Source organism: Vulpes lagopus, chromosome 6 (assembly GCF_018345385.1).
Source record: "Vulpes lagopus strain Blue_001 chromosome 6, ASM1834538v1, whole genome shotgun sequence".
In the NCBI taxonomy this organism is placed as follows: domain Eukaryota; kingdom Metazoa; phylum Chordata; class Mammalia; order Carnivora; family Canidae; genus Vulpes; species Vulpes lagopus.
This window is the reverse complement of record NC_054829.1, coordinates 80,236,215-80,255,791: the sequence shown is the minus strand read 5'-3', so window position 1 is coordinate 80,255,791 and position 19,577 is coordinate 80,236,215. Positions and strand designations below refer to the sequence as shown.

Sequence of the window (19,577 nt, the reverse complement as noted above, 5' to 3'; positions counted from 1 at the left end):
TTTCCTCTATTTGTATACCAATACGAGCCATTCTCCCAGTGGAAGATTTGAATGATAAGCTACAAAGTGTCTGTTGAATTTAGAGACACATCCTTCATTTGTCACTATAGAAAAAAACAATTTCTATTGAATGATGAAGATGACAACCAGCTTGCAGTGGGTTGAAAAGTGGAAGATGAGGAAATGAACACAATGATTAGTTTATGATTCATTCAAGAATAATAACTATAAGAAGGAATAAAAGACAGATATGGTAGGGCAAGATAGAACTCAATGAGCTCGGAAACGGACTCGAATTAAAGGTGAAAGCAGCTAATCAGTACAGACAGTTCCCTAAAAGCATAAAAGGGAAGGGTGCAGAATGCAGGTAAATATCACCAATCAAGGGTATTAGCTGCAAACAGCAGAACTTACTGTCACCAGTACAAACCTAAAAAGAAACTATGAAAATATGAGAACTCCCAAATCCCCCGAAAGTTGAGTTAAGCCTACAGAGCCAGAAACAACACTCAAAGCCACAGGAACTGTTTCAGCAAATGCTCCACTGTTGCCACTACTGAAAACAGACACTGTGACTCACCATTTGACTGAGGACATTAAACCCCAGAGCTTCTGCCACGGCATCAACTAAAGCGAAAAGCCTCCACCACCCATTCAATACCAAATGGATTCCACATGGTGCTTTCTTCTTCATGTTAGTTACTCTTCTCTAAAGAGCAGTCTCATGCAAGTGTGTGTCATTGGCAGTGCCGACATACCTGCAAAGATAACACCAGAAGCAACGGAAGCGAAAAAGTTAGTTTCCATCTCTACCTTAGGAAGGTGGGACTTAGAGTTTCTCAAAAACCTTATAATGATAATGAGGGTTCAAAATGAGGACATACTCAGGAAGCAGACAGACAGACAATACACATGGTAGAGTCTATTAAGAGGAGGTAAGAAAGAGTGGGTGCACAGAAATTAAAGTAGTTTTATAAGTTTTATGCTGGAAAACTGAAGAGGGTTTCAGCTCTTGAACCTTTGTTGACTTTGAGGGTCAACAAAGTCATCTATTTGGAGTCAAAGGTCATCTATTAAGAGTCAAAAGTCTGAAGAAAGTAGAGAAGGTTTTTTAAAAAAACAAGTTATGAAACAAACCAACAAGAAATATCAAGAGGCAACTCACAGAAGAAATGAAAATGGACAGGAAACATATAAAGATGATCAACCACACTAAAAATAAGCAAATTTAAAATTAAAACAATGAGGTTTTTCTACCTATGATATTGGCAAAAAATGAAAGGGATGACAATATCAAGTACTCATGATGGCCTGAGGAAAAAGATGACTCATACATTGCTGATGGGAGAGTAAATGACTACTCAAGAGGGCACTTCAACCATCTCCATTATGACCCACCAATTCCACTTTTTGATAGATTTACACCTGCACATAAAGAGGATGTACCAAAGATGCTCATTTCACTGTTGTTCATGATACTGTATAATGAAAACAAACTTCTAAAGAACCAACCTAAGTAACAAATTCAATGCAGCAATTTATAAAGAATAGGGAGATCTATATAGAGTGACATTAAAGTGACATTAGAAGATCTCCAAGACTTAATGTCAATTTTTTAGGTTACAGAAAGATATAAAAATTACCCTTTAAGTAGAAAATAACAAAGAACGGTATACATATTTATATATAATAAAAATATATATAATTTTTTGAAGACTATTCATATAAAGAGGAAGGATATTGGGTTGAAGTACAACCCTTGCTGCTGCAGCGTGGCTCAGAACCACAACAAATACTCATCATCTCCTACCTCCACCATCTATGCTGGATTCCCCTCACATTGAACTAATACCTCTGCTAAGCATCAGTAGCATAACTCGTGTTATGAACAAGACCTCATTCTGGAGAAGTCATCATTCCCTTTTTAAGCCCTGGCTGCTACACTGGTCCATTTACCACCACAACAAGAGGCATCCAAGTGAATCACCAGACTCTCAAATACATTCTTTCATTATTTATTGTAATACAGCCCTAACCTTCCTGACAGTTGGGGTCCATTACTCTTGCCAAAATAATGACTGTCTTCTTGCGTCCAAATTCCTAGACAAGGAGCCTAAAGATTCCAAGCAGGAGTTGTAACTTAAAATTCAATGGGACTCTCACTAAGTCACCTGATGGGAGTATTTCCTGATTTGGTATTGTAAATAGCACTCCAATCAGTTGTAAGGGTTAACTTAGAACTTCTTGCTTCCTGTCCCTTGATCTGTAGCAGAACTAATATGTTCTTTGAGATCTGTAGACCACTGGCCTTGAGGCGTGAAAGATCAAATTCTCCCAGAAAATAAGGCCTGACTACATCAGAAAACAGCTGCTATGGATGCCAGCAAGTCTATTTAGGGTCATGCTGTCAAACGACTTACCGCCTGGGCACCTATTCCTCTGCACACAACCTCCCTCCCTTTTCTGACATTTTCCCCTTAAAACCCTCTGGCTTTGCCAGGAAGATGAAGACGGCCTTTGAGACATTTGTCCATCTTCCCAGGTTGTTGACTTTCCACAAGGGACCTTTCATTTCCTACCATCACTTGTCTCTCAAGTATTGGTTTTTATAGTGGCGAGCAGCTAAATTGTAGTTTAGAATTTGTTCTCTTCCAGTGAGAGTACCAGGACAATTAACCCTATAGAGCCACAGTGAAGAAAGGAAGACAAATTCCCCAAGTTGGTCATTGGGAATGATGGTAAGATGCTTTATCCTCTTAGTTCCCAGATCAAGGAAACAAACCTAAACGCAAAGGTCTTTTATTCAAAGTATTAAATGGCACTCCATCCCCTTAAACTATCACCCACAAATTGGCACTTCAGTTGTGCTTTCAGCAACTCATTCCAATGATCCATCTGCTGGCAGCTCTGAATGTTTCAGAATATATTATGAGATATGAATCACATAGATAGGTTCTTATTCCCACAGCTCCTTTGTTTTAAAATAGGCCCTTGGTCTGACACAATGTTATGTGGAACCCTGTGCCTGTGAATCAAATATTCCATAAGCCCCCATCCATAGATTCAATGCAATTTCTATCAAGATTCCAATGGCAATTTTTTTTACAGAAGTAGAAAAAAAAATCCTAAAATTTATATGGAATCACAAAAGGCCCCAGATAGCCAAAACAATCCTGAGAAAGAATAAAGTGGGAAGCATCACACTTCCTGATTTCAAGCTATATTTTAAAGCCATGGCAATCAAAAAAGAATGGTACTGGCACAAAAGCAGGCACACAGACCAACAGAATAGTATTGAGAAACCAGAAATAAACCCATTCATACATAGTAAATTACTATTTGACAAGGGAGCCACGAATACTCAATGGCAAAGATAATCTCTTCAGAGGATCCCTGGGTGGCTCAGTGGTTTGGCGCCTGCCTTCGGCCCAGGGCGTGGTCCTGGGGTCCCGGGATCGAGTCCCGTGTTGGGCTCCCTGCGTGGGGCCTGCTTCTCCCTCTGCCTGTGTCTCTGCCTCTCTCTGTGTCTTTCATGAATAAATAAATAAAATCTTAAAAAAAAAAAAGATAATCTCTTCAATAAATGGCATTGGGAAATTGGATATTCATATGTAAAAGAATGAAATTAGCTCAAAATTAACTGAAAATGAGTTAAAGACTTAAATATAAGACCATAAATGATAAAACTCCTAGTGGAAAACATAAGGAAAAAGTTCCTTGATATAAGTCTCAGGCACAATTTTTGGGATACGGCACCTAAAGCATAAACAACAAAATAAATAATAAGTAAAAGATACTACATCAAAATGAAAAGCTTCTGCACAGTGAAAGAAATAATCAACAAAATGAAAAGGCAAGCTATGGAATGAGACAAAGTATTTGCAAATCCTATACCTGATAAGGGGTTAATGCTCAAAATACACAAAGAATTCATACAACTCAATAGCAGAAGAATAAATAATCCAATTTTTTTAAATGCACAAAAGACCTGAATAGACATTTTCCAAAGAAGGTATTCAAATGGCCAACAGATACATGAAAGGAGGCTCAACATCACTCATCATCAGGGAAATGCAAATCAAAACTACGATGAGATATCATCTCACACCTGTTAGAATGACTATCATCAAAATGACAAGAGATAACAAATACTGGTGAAGATGTGGAAAAAAGGGAACCCTTGTGCATTGTTAGTGGGAATGTAAACTGGTACAGGTACTATGGAAAACTGTGAAAGTTTTTCAAAAAAATGTAAAATACAACTGCCACATGATCCAGCAATTACAATTTTGAGTATATATATGTGAAGGAAACAAAATCACTCTGCCAAGTGTCCATCAACAGGTCAATGGATAAAGATAAGTGGATAAAGAAAATATGTCATGTGTTAGAATACCATTCAGCCAAAAAAAAAAAAAAAAGATGGAAATCCTGCTATTTGAGACAACATGCATGGACCTTGAAGGCATTTTCCTAAGTGAAGTATGTCAGAGAAAGACAAATACTTCATGATACCAATTATATATGGAATCTAAAAACAAACAAAACTCATAAAGAGATCAGATATATAGTTACCAGAGGAGAGATGTGGGAGAATCGGACAAAATAAATCAAAAGGTACAAACTTCCAGTTATAAGAGAAACAAGTACTGGGGACGTACTATACAATATTTTAACTATAATAAATATTGCTGCACGGCACATTTAAATGTTTCTAAGAGAGTAGATCCTAAGAGTTTCATCACATGCACACACACACACACACACAAAAAACAACTTTTTTTCTTGTATCTATATGAAATGATGGGATGTTAACTTATTGGGATAACCATTCTGCAATACATGTCAGTAAGTCATAATGCTGTACATCTTAAACATATAGTGGTATACCTATACCAATATACAATTATAATATACAATTATATCTCAGGACAACTGAAAGGAAAAAAATATTCCATAAGGCCTTAGATAGTATAGCTGGCATGTGTCTATACACAGAAAAGGTCAACCCATTTCTACCATATGTGTCTCTTCCTACCAAATTGAACTGTTGGCCCTTCCAAAATGGAAGGAGTCCAACATAGCCAATTTTCCACCAAGTGGTTGGTTGGTCACCTTGAGAAATGGTGCTCTATCACAGGATTGGCCTTGATTGCTGACAGGCTGGACACTCAGAGTTAGCAGGAGCTAGATCAGGCTTGGTAAGTGGGAGCACATGCTAGGGGACTGTTGCATCGCCCCATCTCTGCTACTATAGTCCCTTCTTCCATGTGCCCATCATGCCAACACTACGGTAGTAAATGAAAGAGGCTGGCTGACTGCAACTGGCTATGTCTTTGTGTCTACCTGGTTGTTTATGCCTCTTCTATGGTAGGCACGTTGTAACCGCTTCCACGTGTGCAACCACATTTGTTTCTGGCATTTACTAGTACCTGTCTGTCCTTATATAGTCTAACTTTGAGCCACATCTCTGTTCACAGAAAGTAGATGACCTCTGAAAAGATATTGCCTTACCATAATTTTTAAAGACCACACCTAGATGACGCTATAGTGCGGCTACAGTCCATTTTCAGCTTGCACCCACATTCCAAATGTCTCATTTACACACCAAACTCAGACTTCCTTCCTCTTGTAGCCAGTTATAAGAAAGTCTCCACATAGCCACATGTATAAGCTGCAAAAAAAAGGTGCATTTCCAATAGCTGTGAAAACCTGGGATCTAGACTCCTGCTTATGCAGCTGGCACACCTGCTTTGTTCCCACTGATGCTCTATCCCAGATGTGCTACACCTCCAACTAATAATTTTTGCTGGGCCTGCCTGGCCTTATGACTTGGTGGATCTGAAAGAACTCAGCTCATTATGGGCAGCTCCAAGTGCATGGCCCCTTGTTGATTCCATGGCCAGCTGCTCTATTTTAATCAGAACCCAGTAGTATGCCAGGAGTTTCTGGTATGTAATTCTCTTTCTTATGGACATATAATTCTCTCTGCATATGTGGATTTGCACTCAGTCTCTCCTGATCCCTTGCTTGCTTGGCTATGATGCACTGCTTTACATTAATGCTGTTGCTATATCGTGTCCCTTTCCTATAACAAAGTATAGATTTGTAAACATTGTCATTTTGGGTCCTGTGAGTCTTTTGTCAATTAAAGACTGCTCAGGCTATTCGGGGTCTTTTCTGATTCCACACAAATCTTAAAATAATTTGTTCTAACTCTCTGAAGAAAGTCCATGGTATTTTGATAGGGATTGCATTAAACGTATAAATTGCCCTGGGTAACATTGACATTTTCACAATATTAATTCTGCCAATCCATGAGCATGGAATATTTTTCCCATCTCTTTGTGTCTTCCTCAATTTCTTTCAGAAGTGTTCTATAGTTTTTAGGGTATAGATACTTTACCTCTTTGGTTAGGTTTATTCCTAGGTACCTTATGCTTTTGGGTGCAATTGTAAATAGGACTGACTCCTTAATTTCTCTTTCTTCAGTCTCATTGTTAGTGTATAGAAATGCCATTGATTTCTGGGCATTGATTTTGTATCCTGCCACGCTACCAAATTGCTGTATGAGTTCTAGCAATCTGGGGGTGGAGGCTTTTGGGTTTTCTATGTAGAGTATCATGTCATCGGCGAAGAGGGAGAGTTTGACTTCTTTGCCAATTTGAATGCCTTTAATGTCTTTTTGTTGTCTGATTGCTGAGGTGAGGACTTCCAGTACTATGTTGAATAGCAGTGGTGAGAGTGGACATCCCTGTCTTGTTCCTGATCTAGAGGAAAGGCTCCCAGTGCTTCCCCATTGAGAATGATATTGGCTGTGGGCTTTTCGTAGATGGCTTTTAAGATGTCGAGGAAAGTTCCCTCTATCCCAACACTCTGAAGTGCTGGCACAAAAACAGACACATAGATCAATGGAACAGAACAGAGAATCCAGAAGTGGACCCTGAACTTTATGGTCAACTAATATTCGATAAAGGAGGAAAGACTATCCATTGGAAGAAAGACAGTCTCCAATAAATGGTGCTGGGAAAATTGGACATCCACATGCAGAAGAATGAAACTAGACCACTCCCTTGCACCATACACAAAGATAAACTCAAAACGGATGAAAGATCTAAATGTGAGACAAGATTCCATCAAAATCCTAGAGGAGAACACAGGCAACACCTTTTTGAACTTGGCCACAATAACTTCTTGCAAGATACATCCATGAAGACAAAAGAAACAAAAGCAAAAATGAACTATTGGGACTTCATCAAGATAAGAAGCTTTTGCACAGCAAAGGCTACAGTCAACAAAACTCAAAGACAACCTACAGAATGGGAGAAGATATTGGCAAATGATATATCAGATAAAGGGCTAGTTTCCAAAATCTATAAAGAACTTATTAAACTCACCAGCAAAGAAACAAACAATCCAATCATGAAATGGGCAAAAGACATGAAGAGAAATCTCACAGACGAAGACATGGACATCGCCAACATGCACATGAGAAAATGCTCTGCGTCACTTGCCATCAGGGAAATACAAATCAAAACCACAATGAGATACTACCTCACCCCAGTGAGAATGGGGAAAATTAACAAGGCAGGAAACAACAAATGTTGGAGAGGATGCGGAGAAAGGGGAACCCTCTTACACCGTTGGTGGGAATGTGAACTGGTGCAGCCACTCTGGAAAACTGTGTGGAGGTTCCTCAAAGAGTTCAAAATAGACCTGCCCTACGACCCAGCAATTGCACTGTTGGGGATTTACCCCAAAGATTCAGATGCGATGAAACGCCGAGACACCTGCACCCCGATGTTTACAGCAGCGATGTCCACAATAGCCAAACTGTGGAAGGAGCCTCGGTGTCCATCGAAAGGTGAATGGATAAAGAAGATGTGGTTTATGTATACAATGGAATATTACTCAGCCATTAGAAACGACAAATACCCACCATTTGCTTCAACGTGGATGGAACTGGAGGGTATTATGCTGAGTGAAGTAAGTCAATTGGAGAAGGACAAACAGTGTATGTTCTCATTCATTTGGGGAATATAAATAATAGTGAAAGGGAATATAAAGGAAGGGAGAAGAAATGTGTGGGAAATATCAGAAAGGGAGACAGAATATAAAGACTCCTAACTCTGGGAAACGAACTAGGGGTGGTGGAAGGGGAGGAGGGCGGGGGGTGGGGGTGAATGGGTGACGGGCACTGAGGAAGACACTTGACGGGATGAGCACTGGGTGTTATTCTGTATGTTGGTAAATTGAACACCAATAAAAATTAATTTATAAAAAAATTAAAAAATAAAAAATAAAGACTGCTCAACCATCACTGCTCGTGCTAAAACCTAGAAAGTCAAATACTGAAAACAGATTATTTACTGATAAATGTTGCTGAGGTTTTTCAACAAAACTACCACTTTGATTAATATACCATTCAATTGTAAAGACTTCTCTTATAGTTGTTTGGTTAATCAGTAGCTTTTGTTTTTGTTTTTGTTTTTAATCAGTAGCTTTTGAAAAATTTTTTATTGTAAAATAAAACATAGATACAGAAGCCCATACAAAAGATGTGACAAACAGAATTTAATGTTATTGTAACATACACCCTTGTAACCACCATTCCAGTCAAGAAATAAAATTTGAGGGATCCCTGGGTGGCGCAGCGGTTTGGCGCCTGCCTTTGGCCCAGGGCGCGATCCTGGAGACCCGGAATCGAATCCCACATCGGGCTCCCAGTGCATGGAGCCTGCTTCTCCCTCTGCCTGTGTCTCTGCCTCTCTCTCTCTCTCTCTCTCTCTCTCTCTCTCTGTGACTATCATAAATAAATAAAAATTAAAAAAAAAAAAAAGATTTAGAAGTAGAAAGGAAAATCTTTAAAAAAAAATAAAATAAAATAAAAAAAAATAAAATAAAATAAAATTTGATAGGCATCTCAGGAGCTCCTCCATATAGCCCTTCCTAACTACTACTGTTTTTCCCCTAAAAGTAGCCACTCTTCTTTTATAATAATCACTTCTTTGCATTTCTTTATAGTTTTATCGGCCAAGTGTGTATCCCTAGATAGCAGTTTAGTCCTGCCTACCTCTTAAATTTCATGTTTCTTCTAAATTTCTCTTAATTTACATCTACCCTCCCCCCAATCCCTTTCCTATGTAAGGAAGAATATGTGTGGTGTGATCTATAGTTTCCTACCATCTGGTTTTGCTGATTGTATACTCATGGTGCAGTTCAATGTGTTCCTTTGTCTTCTCTATGTCCTGAAAGGCAGCTGGATACAGAAACTTGATCAGATTTAGGTTTGAGGTCTTTAGCAAGGTTATTAATGGTATTTTGCTTTTTCACACACCGATGTCTAGCTTTCTCCTTTTGTGACATTAGTAGCTGTGAATCGTCAATGTTACCAGTCCCTATATTGACATCATCTTAATTTTTTTCTAGTGTTCTTTCTATAACACATTAATTAGGAAGGACCTATTATTAAACTGGGTTATTGCATATTGATAACAAATTTGTATCCTTTATATCTGAAAGTCGGATTTGCAGGGTATAAAATCGCTGTATCGTTGGTTCATATTCTCTTCCCTTGAGCATCTTAAATAAGTAATTCTAATTTGTTTAGCATAAAATATATTTAAAAATCTGATAATTTAATTTGTTTTAACCTATAAGTCACATGCTATTTATATCTTAAAGTCCAAATGACTTTTTGTCTTTTTCTTTAAAGTTCATGTAATTTTACTAGATATATCATGGTGATACCTGTTTAAATTCTCAGGTACAGAGTGTATTCCTCCAATATGTCATTTTGAATCTTTTTTATTGTTTATTTCAAGAAAATTCTGAATTATACTTTCTAGGATTTCTTCTGTTCCTTTGCCCTCATTTACTTCTTCAGGGACTCCTATTATCTATATGCCACACATTTTTTTCTACCTTCAATAATTGTCAATTTTGCTTGAATTCTTTATCTCTTATTTTTTTATTTAAAATTCTCCTCCTCGGGCAGCCCCGGTGGCACAGTGGTTTAGCGCTGCCTGCAGCCCGGGGTGTGATCCTGGAGACCCAGGATCGAGTCCCACATCGGGCTCCCTGCATGGAGCCTGCTTCTCCCTCTGCCTGTGTCTCAGCCTCTCTCTCTCTCTCTCTCTCTCTCTCTCTGTCTCTCATGAATGAATAAATAAAATCTTTAATAAAAAATAAATAAATAAAAAATAAAATTCTCCTCCTGTTAATCATCTATGTCTTTGGGAAATCATCTATTCTGTTTATCCATTCTCATGTTCCTTCTAGTTTTTATTTCTAAAGATTTTTTTTTGTTCCTAATTACTTCCTGAATTCTGTTCCCTAATTTCTGAACTCTTTCATGTGTGTATCATTGTCTTAATGTCTTTTAGTTTGTACTCAAAAAGAAGGTCATGGTTTTGTTAGGGAGATAGGGATGCTATTTTGCTCCTTACCCTCTTCTATCTTATAAATTTGAATGGGCTTCAACCTCAATGCTTTTCTATGGCTCGTGTTTGGTTCTCCTGGGCATTTAGAAGAAACTGTGGCTTATAGAACTTCCCTCTTATTTTATATCTATATGGTGTTCAAAGCTTTGGCACTTGCTTTCTATATTTTTTTTCTTTTCTATCCTGTTATCTTCTCTTTCTCTTTCAAATTTTGTCTCTACTATCCCCATCCATCTCAATGTTGATTCCACTCCTAACAGTGTGGAGCACTTCCCAAAAGTCAGCTATGGAAGGTAGTTTCAAGAGTTACTGGCTATTTGGCTATAGCTCTTTCAGAGCTCACCTAGGAACCTACATACGCAAGAATGGCCAAAACCCTCCCACTTCCAGCTGCTGTTTTCAAAGTGGACCATTCCACTACCACTGAATAGCTAGCTGATGACTACTTTGCTGTTTCTTGTTTAGAGGTGCTTTAGACGCCCATTGTCTTCTCTGCTTTTCAACTACATGGATGCCAATATCTTTTCAATGTTATGGCTATAGATGACTTCTCCCCATCTGCTTTAATGCTGGGGTTCATAGAAATAACTCTCACCTAGCTTTATTAAATGTTATTCAAGTGTTTTTGGTTTTGCTTACCCAACTGCTCTTGGCCTGTAGATCATCCCATTCTCTCTGTGTCCTCCTACTTTTCTGAACCCCCTTATCATTGTTCTTGTGAGCACCACCTCCATACTTACACCTTAAGTAATGGTTGTTCTCCGGCAGTTTGTCATAAGCCCCCTGCCTCATCTCATTTTCCACACTCTATTGGGAATCTTCCCTGCCTCCACTGTTATCTCCTCCAGCAGTAGCTTTTGAAGTCAATACAAGCACCAAATGAAAATGGAGCATTCTTTAATTACAAAGAATACAGATTTTTAGGGCACTGTTTGAGACACAATTGAGACACTGAGGATGATACTAGGGTCACAGCATTTAAAATTTATCATTAGGATAAAGTTTCAGAAGTACTGTGGATATGGCATTCTGGATTCAATTTCATTCCCTGATCATCAGAATTCTTGTCCATGAAGAATTATATATTTTACTTAGAGATAAGTACCTTGGCATTCAAATTGGCAAAGAAGTCAAACTCTCCCTCTTCGCTGATGACATGATACTCTACATAGAAAACTCAAAAGCCTCCACCCCAAGATTGCTAGAACTCATACAGCAATTTGGTAAGCATGGCAGGATATAAAATCAATGGCTAGAAATCAGTGGCATTTCTATACACTAACAATGAGACTGAAGAAAGAGAAATTAAGGAGTCAATCCCATTTACAATTGCACCCAAAAGCATAAGGAACCTAGGAATAAACCTAACCAAAGAGGTAAAGTATCTATACCCTAAAAACTATAGAACACTTCTGAAAGAAATTGAGGAAGACACAAAGAGATAGAAAAATATTCCATCCTCATGGATTGGCAGAATTAATATTGTGAAAATGTCAATGTTACCCAGGGCAATTTGCACGTTTAATGCAATCCCTATCAAGATACCATGGACTTTCTTCAGAGAGTTAGAACAAATTATTTTAAGATTTGTGTGGAATCAGAAAAGACCCTGAATAGCCAGGGGAATTTTAAAAAACAAAACCATAGCTGGGGGCATCACAATGCGAGATTTCAGGTTGTACTACAAAGCTGTGGTCATCAAGACAGTGTGGTACTGGCACAAAAAACAGACACATAGATCAATGGAACAGAATAGAGAATCCAGAAGCAGACCCTCAACTTTATGGTCAACTAATATTCGATAAAGGAGGAAAGACTATCCATTGGAAGAAAGACAGTCTCTTCAATAAATGGTGCTGGGAAAATTGGACATCCACATGCAGAAGAATGAAACTAGACCACTCCCTTGCACCATACACAAAGATAAACTCAAAACGGATGAAAGATCTAAATGTGAGACAAGATTCCATCAAAATCCTAGAGGAGAACACAGGCAACACCCTTTTTGAACTCAGCCACAGTAACTTCTTGCAAGATACATCCATGAAGACAAAAGAAACAAAAGCAAAAATGAACTATTGGGACTTCATCAAGATAAGAAGCTTTTGCACAGCAAAGGCTACAGTCAACAAAACTCAAAGACAACCTACAGAATGGGAGAAGATATTGGCAAATGATATATCAGATAAAGGGCTAGTTTCCAAAATCTATAAAGAAAAAAAAAAAAACAAAATCTATAAAGAACTTATTAAACTCACCAGCAAAGAAACAAACAATCCAATCATGAAATGGGCAAAAGACATGAAGAGAAATCTCACAGACGAAGACATGGACATCGCCAACATGCACATGAGAAAATGCTCTGCATCACTTGCCATCAGGGAAATACAAATCAAAACCACAATGAGATACCACCTCACCCCAGTGAGAATGGGGAAAATTAACAAGGCAGGAAACAAATGTTGGAGAGGATGCGGAGAAAGGGGAACCCTCTTACACCGTTGGTGGGAATGTGAACTGGTGCAGCCACTCTGGAAAACTGTGTGGAGGTTCCTCAAAGAGTTCAAAATAGACCTGCCCTACGACCCAGCAATTGCACTGTTGGGGATTTACCCCAAAGATTCAGATGCGATGAAACGCCGAGACACCTGCACCCCGATGTTTATAGCAGCAATGTCCACAATAGCCAAACTGTGGAAGGAGCCTCGGTGTCCATCAAAAGGTGAATGGATAAAGAAGATGTGGTTTATGTATACAATGGAATATTACTCAGCCATTAGAAACGACAAATACCCACCATTTGCTACAACGTGGATGGAACTGGAGGATATTATGCTGAGTGAAGTAAGTCAATTGGAGAAGGACAGTGTATGTTCTCATTCATTTGGGGAATATAAATAATAGTGAAAAGGAATATAAGGGAAGGGAGAAGAAATGTGTGGGAAATATCAGAAAGGGAGACAGAACATAAAGACTCCTAACTCTGGGAAACGAACTAGGGGTGGTGGAAGGGGAGGAGGGCGGGGGGTGGGGGTGAATGGGTGACGGGCACTGAGGGGGGCACTTGACGGGATGAGTACTGGGTGTTATTCTGTATGTTAGCAAATTGAACATCAATTAAAAATAAATTTATGATTACAAAAATGAATGAATGAATGAATGAATAAATAAATAAATAAATAAATAAAAAGAGATAAGTACCTCTATGAACCTACCGAAGGAAAAATGTAGAAGTCCTCTTAAGCAGAGAGAAATTAATTTATGCCAATTTTTCTCCTATTGAATCAACAAAAGACAACAGCTGATTCTGAAATGCATGAAATAAGATACTTTATAGGGATCATCTACTCTGTACCTGATCCAATAAATACTGGGAAAATGCAATAAATACTGGTTGGTTATTAGGTGGCTTACTGTATAATAAATTGTGCTACTGGATTTTTCCTGAAATCTCACTTAATCAGTGTCTGCCACATAAGATTATGTCCAAAAGGTTTAGTTTGTTGATTTCTATTTTCTAAATAATAGAAAGATAATCTCAAAGTAAAACCCTGACATTGCTAGTTTCTACAAGTAATTTAGCCATGACTACAATGCATTAGTCAGGGAAATTTAAAAATAATTCTAAAAACATCCTTTGATTCCTTATCTGGAAAAAGCAATTCAATAGCCCTTTTTGGTTCTCTACTGGCCACAGGCAACCACCAGTGAAATGAAGGGATAAATTTGTTTATTCAAAATGGAAAAACTACCAAGAAAGAATCTGGAAAATCACAGTGCGAAAAATTTTGCCAAAATTTTTTAAGTATTTTTATATCCATTTAATGATTGGTTTAATCAGTTTAAGGTAACACTAACTCCTAGAATAAAGGAGCTGTTATTTGATTACTGTTATTTGGGTTAGCAGAGTTAAATCTAACTGCTGGTACTGTTATAAATATAATGGTTTATAGGTATCATCCAGTAAAATGAGCAAAGCACAGTAGACAGAAAATGAAGAGCCTCTTTTATTCTCCTTAACCTACCTTACCCCTCTCCAACTCATCAAATAGTTAACTGGTAGGTCTTAATTTTTACTGCATACGTCCCTTCCTTCCTACTCTTATTTTAGAATATGTGCTGCCAAAGTGAGCACCTTCCTTCCTAATCCTAATCATATAAAAAAAAAAAAAAACATTGTGGTTAGTATATACATATACTACCTGTACACTTACAGAGATTTAAGATGTTAAATGATAATACAGAAGTTAGGATCATCGTAGGCAAACTCAGAGAGATAATTAAAAAGAATAAAAGCACAATTTACAAAGATATCACAAGATTAATGGAAACCAGCATAGGATGACGTAATATCGTTGGGCTAGTAAAAGTGGGAGGTCACTAACACCATTAGGCCCTAAAAGGAGATGGAGAGGAAACAGTTCCTAGAACAGAGAGTGCTGCCAGCACCAGGAAAGAATGCTGTAGTTGATGGAATAAGGAGCTAGCCAAACTTAAGAAATGCAGCCACTTCCAAGCCACAACCAGTAGGAAGATGAGAGGTAATAAATTCTCTAACACCTCTCTTCCTGCCCTCTGATCTCATATTGGCTGAAACAAAGCCAAAGCCAAAGGAAAAGAGCCTGGTTAAAGACTGCAAAGGACAGCTTCTAGGAACACACATAAGGTGGAAAAGAATAGAGAATGCAGCAAAGATAATATGGCCACTTTGTATGTGAAGCGTTGGTACTTTTACTGAAATCAACTGAAAACTTATAGCCAAAGAATAATATTCTATATAACAGAAGAGTAACTGTAAGTTAATAAATACTTGGAAAATGTTTGCTGAATAAATAAAAGTTAGACTGAACTGCAAGTACAATTCTAAAATCAGATGACTAGAACTGATTCTTAAATTCCTAGAATCAAGGCACTGTCTACTACAGTAGGCTCCCACTGAAGGTTTATTGATTAGATGGTTGGATGAATACATGGATGCCTAGATGGACAGATGGCTATAGAGATAACTCATAAATTTTTACACACATAACCTTGAATGTTATCTAATCCAGGCCCTTCAATATGCGGAGGAGGAAATGGAGTTTCAAACTGGTTAAAACACAATACAGAATTAGAACCCAAATCTTATGACTCTAGGCTCTTGTGACTAAAATTTGCCATCTCTCATTTACCATTTAAAATTTGCTTCTTAAAAAAAAAAATTTGCTTCTTTCACATCAAAGTTAATTACTGATGACCAAAACACACATACACACAAACACACACAGTGTAAGAATCACCTCACGAAGTGTGATCCATAATCCATGGCACATATCTGCTGTAGTATCCATACTACTGAACCAATCCTGAAGAGTCCACTTGTCTCTAAGTGAGAAATGAACTTGCTTCCACAGGAAGTATTTGAGAATATAAGTCCCCAGAGCAAAGGACGCTTAAAAATTTTCACTACCCAATCCAAAATATATATACTTGCCTTATTAATTAAATCTTTATCTTCTATGAAAGTACAGTAAGAGTAAGCCAAGCCAGACCAAATTGTAAGTAAATTTCCTTATCATTTCCCCAAATACAGCTACAATTTTCCATTGTAGAGACCTTTAAAGTTCTGATTGATGAAACAAAAAAGTATTAATTTCTCATCCTAATTAACATTAATATTTTTAATTCTTACATGTAGAACTCTACCTTAAAAAAATCTGAAACCCTGCCTAATGATACTAGGCTTAAGCTTAACAATTTTTCACATGTGATATGAAGATAATAAACATCTTAATCACATAAAATTATCTATACTTCATTGGTGTTTATTTAGACATGCAAATATGTGGACGCAAACATTGTTTAGTACCATTACCTTTCAATCTTCATTTTAGTGTCTTAGATGCGAGGCACTCATGACTTTAAACATACTAACTATATAAAATATCAAAAATCTTGTCTGATCAAAAATCAAAAGCTATGTTGTAAGTATCTCCTGGATGTATTTTTTTAACAGATAATTCCAGAAAGATCAAATTATTGTCCAAGGTCACAGAACTTGTGAGTGGGAGTAGAATTAGATGCTTCTACTTCTTAAAAACTATATTCATATCTAGCACCTGAATGTGTTTTGGAAAATAAGAACAAACCTTACAATTCACATTTACATAAAATCATGCTTAACGTGATCTTTGGAGTCCAAAATTTTCAATGCACTAAATTGCAGAATTATGTTGCTACAGATACAGAGTTTGGGGAGTTGACTGCAGGATCCAAATCCTTCACAGACTCCACTGTGACTTGGCACCACAGTGGCGTTCGCTCTGTCTGGCCTAAATAGGGAGGAGGCGATTTGGGGTTGTGTCTTGGCTCCAGGACGGTAGAATCCCCAGGGCAGTGCCCATTCCCAGGGCTAGAGGGGTCCACGGTTCACGTCCCGCCTCTCAGGACCCTGTGGCCTATTATCTTCCTGCCCATCCTGGTTCTCCTCACCGAGGACAAGAGCTCTGTACCCCGCCCGCATCCCATCATCCCCGCATCAAACACACACCTGTAAAGAAGCAGGGAGGAAGATGGTTGCTGCGTGGAAGACAGCAGGCAATCCCATGACGTCTAATTTTGCAGTATAGCAGGCTTTTTTTTTTTTTTTTTTTTTTAACTACCAACGTTAGTTTCAACTCTCTACTCCATCAATGTCAGGTATCTGCACGGCGACCTGTACTGCGCATCCGTAATTAGAGGCTTTCTGAACCAACTAGTGCAGGGTGGCAAGTTCATAAACCCAGATGCCCCATAAAACAGCAGGTACGCGCACCAGGTTGGTGTTGCCTCTCGCCCTGGACGGATACCGTCTTCTGTGCTTTAACACAAATTGGCAAAGCACAGAGAAACGGCGTGCCGGGCCAGGGGCTCCGCAGGTCGTCGATGCGGTCTCCCCTCCTCGCACGCAGGGACTCGGAAGGGGGGCCCGGGACGCCGCACGGGACGAGCGCCTGCGGATGCCGAGGGTCCCCGTGTGTTCGCGCGCCGGCCTCCACGCGGGGCAGGAGTTCCGCACACTCCTGCGGAGGGACGGGCGACTCGGCTCCCGCGCCGCGGGCTGCGGAGCCCGACCCGGCCGGGGTCCACCGCCGGGGGGCGCTCACCGCACGCCGCGGGCGCCTGAGAGGGGCGTGAAAGAGGCGGGGGGGGGGGGGCGTGAGAGAGGCGGGGGGGGGGGGGGGGACGTGAGAGAGGCGGGGGGGACGTGAGGCCCGGGGGGGGGGGGGGGCGTGAGAGAGACGGGGGGGGGGCGTGAGAGAGGCGGGGGGGGCGTGAGGCCCGGGGGGGGGGGCGTGAGAGGCGGGGGGGGCGTGAGGCCCGGGGGGGGGGGCGTGAGGCCGGGGGGGGGGCGTGAGAGAGGCGGGGAGGCGGAGGCCGGGGGGGCGTGAGAGAGGCGGGGGGGGGCGTGAGAGAGGCGGGGGGGGCGTGAGGCCCGGGGGGGGCGTGAGAGAGGCGGGGGGGGCGTGAGGCCCGGGGGGGGGGGGGGTGAGAGGCGGGGGGGGGCGTGAGGCCCGGGGGGGGGGGCGTGAGGCCGGGGGGGGGGCGTGAGAGAGGCGGGGGGAGGGCGTGAGGCCCGGGGGGGGGGGGGCGTGAGAGAGGCGGGGGGGGCGTGAGAGAGGCGGGGGGGGGCGTGAGGCCCGGGGGGGGGGCGTGAGAGAGGCCCGAGAGGGGCGTGAGAGAGGCGGGGGGGGGGGGCGTGAGGCCCGGGGTGGGGGCGGAGGCGGGGTCGCTGTGCGGCGCCGCGACCCTTACCTCCAGGTAGTACAGGTCCACCGTAGTGATCTGCGAGTCGAGGAAGTCTTCATAGGTGTTGAACTGAGTGACTACGTTGTCCACGGCCGTCAGGCCCTCGTCCTGCTCCATCGCGGTGCCTCGGCCAAAGCGTCCCTAGCGACGCACGCGCGGGGCCGGGCCGGACGTTCCACCCTCGGTTTCTTCCCCTCAGGCGGACGGAGCCCGCGCGGAGCCTCGGCCGTCGGTCCGGCCCGGGGTTGGGTCCGGAGTTTCAAGTTTCCCCCAACTCGGGGGACCCGGCTCTCAGGGTACCCGCCGCGAATTCGGGCCCGGCACCGGTCAGCTGACTCAGACCTCGGTGCAGCGTGGAGTCACGTGAGAGATGCCACTTGCAAGACGAAATAAAAAATCGGGAGACGGCCAGGAAGTGTGGACGTCGGTGCTGATCTCGTTCTAAAACAGTCTCAACGCAGCACAAAACTACCAAGGTCAGCACTCAAGTAACTGAAGGTCTGTTTTTGCAAGAAGCGTATCTCCTAGCAAGTCTGTGGAAATGATCTTGTATCCGAACACACTAACAAAGTATTTAATGATTAAATTATTTTTTTAAATGATATCTTAAAGACAAATTATTGCTAATGTTTGGGTATGAGGAAGAATTTATTTCCAAATTAAAAGAACTCGGTGAAAATATCTTTGAAGACCTCTTCTGGCCCGAAATGGTTGTTTTTTAAACTTTTGTTAAGTTTCAAAAACCACACAGTAAAAGACTGCTTTTGTTGAAGCTACCTTTCTTAAAGGGCAAAATATCTGGAAAATTAGAAAGTAAAGGTTTTTAGTAAAGACTTTTCCTTTAGAACAAAGTTTTGTATCTTTATAACGGATTTAAAGTAATCCAGCGTCAAAAATTAATTAATTAATTAATTAAAGTAATAAATAATCCAGCGTGACACTGGCAAAACTTTTCAGATTTCATATTTAGATTTTAAAATTTTACAAACCGTTTGCAAATTAACATATAGTACAATACTCAGCCTGTGGTAATTGCTCTTTAAGTACTTTTGAATTGATTTTAAAGATGTTCAGGGGTGTAAAAAAAATTTCCTTTAATGAAAATATCTGGTAAGATACTTGGCCGTCAGCTTTCCCAATTTGAAAAGCTCATCTCAAAAGTTAGCGTGTCACAGATGTACAAATTTTACGTGATACAGACACAATAATCTCTAAGTTCACTGACTTGTTTTTTGATTAATGAAAATATTCTGAAGTATTTTAAAAGGCATTTAGACTTTTTAATGCAATTTATTTTAAAAGGTTTTATTTGAGAAAAGAGCACACAGGAGAAGGGTGGAAGGGCAGTGGAAGAGAGAGAGAAGCAGA

At 40.4% G+C, this 19,577-nt stretch overlaps 1 protein-coding gene across 3 annotated transcripts in view; it reads right to left on the bottom strand.

The window, feature by feature from the left end:
* Positions 1 to 18,667, bottom strand: part of CFAP299 (cilia and flagella associated protein 299) — a 580,645-nt gene extending 561,978 nt beyond the window's left edge. For 2 of the 3 annotated variants that reach the window (XM_041760116.1, XM_041760115.1), the window contains exon 1: positions 18,216 to 18,667. In XM_041760116.1, coding sequence (XP_041616050.1) covers positions 18,216 to 18,326 — 111 coding nt within the window. In that variant the 5' untranslated portion in view covers positions 18,327 to 18,667. The remainder of the gene's footprint in view (positions 1 to 18,215) is intronic. The other variant, XM_041760117.1, reaches the window with a different exon arrangement.
* Between the last annotated feature and the right edge of the window lie 910 nt (positions 18,668 to 19,577).